Source organism: Bombus pyrosoma, unplaced genomic scaffold (genome assembly GCF_014825855.1).
Source record: "Bombus pyrosoma isolate SC7728 unplaced genomic scaffold, ASM1482585v1 HiC_scaffold_4710, whole genome shotgun sequence".
NCBI lineage: Eukaryota > Metazoa > Arthropoda > Insecta > Hymenoptera > Apidae > Bombus > Bombus pyrosoma.
In genome coordinates, this window is record NW_025219969.1 from 146905 (window position 1) to 148549 (window position 1645).

A 1645-nucleotide genomic window follows, 5' to 3' on the forward strand; every position below is an offset into this window, starting at 1 on the left:
ACGGCATTAAGTTTTAATGTGTGTTTGTGCGTGATGGTGAGCGGTTTTGACAGTTCAGTTCGATATCGCAGATCGAACAACCCATTCCCAGTATTTATTTTATTCATTTTAAGTTTGTTCGGTATCTTAGTGGTTCCTTATGGTATTTCATCCATTTGATCTTCTATATGTAATAGTTTTCATTTTCTTTTGATTCATAATAATTTTTAATGCGTGTTTTTGTACGTGGTAATGCGTAGTTTTGGCGGTTATGTTCGATATTGTAAATCGAATAAATTATTCTTGGTGTTGGTTTTTATTTATTTTAGTTTCCTCGATATTTTAGTTTGTTGGAGTTTATATATTTTCCACTGTGGATGAAGGTTATGTTGGTTATGGACATGGAAGTACCTGCATTTGTCCAACCTGTACAAGTATGTATTATTTCATTTATTTTAACTTCGTCCTCTTTCCTATGGTGTTTCGTCCGTTTGTCTGCCTGATCTTGTATGCATTGTTTTAGAGCAAGAGGAGGAGAGATTCCCAAAAATGTGTGGAAGGCTCGTGAAGACGATACAGATGAATGTGCGAAGGCTCACTTCCCCGAGGAGACTTCTGTCGGAGTCCTGGATATTCTCCTGTGTCACCGCTCTTGTGGTCAGAGCGATCTTCTCTGCTGTATGCTCCCAGTACATGGAGAGACTTCGTGAGATGTGTCTTGACGTTGTTTTATTCATCTGGTTAATATTTCCATCTGATTATTGCCTCCAGTGTTTGGTTTGATTTATTGTTTTCCGGTGTAGGTTTTGGTGATTATGATTTTAAATGGTGAATATAGAGGTGTCTTCGTCAAAGGTTCCTTATGCAGACTATCCTGATGCGTACTTTGTTCTGTTTCATTATTTTTAATTTGTCTTGTGTCATTCATCTTTTATTTATTACATGTGTTGTTTCAGCGCAAGAGGAAGAAGGGTTCCTGTGTGAGTGGTCCCAGAAGGTGCAGTCAACGTGTGAAGTGTCATGGGCAAGAACGAAGAATCGTGTGACATTTGTGTTGATTATGTTCAATGCAGATATATATATATATATATATATTAGCATTGAACATATATTAGTAATATATATATATTACTTTGTTGGTTAAATCTTCAGTCAGTTTAGTTGAATATTCTGTATTGTAATATTCGCAAGTTAGTTCCGTATATTTATTTCATTGTATTTATTTGATTATTAGTTATTTGATTTGACAATAATATATATATATGTCGGAGATGGAAGGACACTGAAGCCTCCCGTTTGGAACTATGGGAATTCCGTAATATTGTAATTTATATTCTACTATAGCCGTAATTAAACGATTGTTATTCATTGTATTTTGTTCGAGACTTGTGATATTGGGATGGGGTTCGAGGCGACACAACTGGTCGCCGAACGTAGCCGCGGTCACGGGATGGACATTTTCCTTGCGAATGTCGATATAATGGGACACACGTTGTATTAGCAATCAAACTCCAAGCAAAGATTGCCTAGCAACGGCGATTGGAATCTTCTCGAAGCTTCGGACCAATATATAACAAGCGAACGCAATCGAAAAGTCTGGAAAAAAATTCCATCAGTCTATGATTCGTGCGATCACCTTGGAGAGTTTTCACATCAAGCTGTTTAC

General features: G+C 36.9%; 2 protein-coding genes across 18 annotated transcripts in view; one reads left to right on the top strand and one right to left on the bottom strand.

Moving 5' to 3' along the window:
* Positions 1-1645, bottom strand: part of LOC122577441 — a 266783-nt gene that overhangs the window by 90491 nt on the left and 174647 nt on the right. The window lies entirely within an intron of this gene.
* The window catches only part of LOC122577433, a gene marked incomplete at its 5' end in the record, with an annotated part of 702209 nt that continues 700580 nt past the window's right edge, over positions 17-1645 (top strand). For all 11 annotated transcript variants that reach the window (XR_006320281.1, XR_006320282.1, XR_006320280.1 and 8 more), the window contains 4 exon segments: positions 17-142; positions 363-413; positions 503-702; positions 783-856. Coding sequence is in view for 4 of the 11 variants with exons in the window: in XM_043748737.1 (XP_043604672.1) it covers positions 17-142; positions 363-413; positions 503-702; positions 783-856 (451 nt within the window).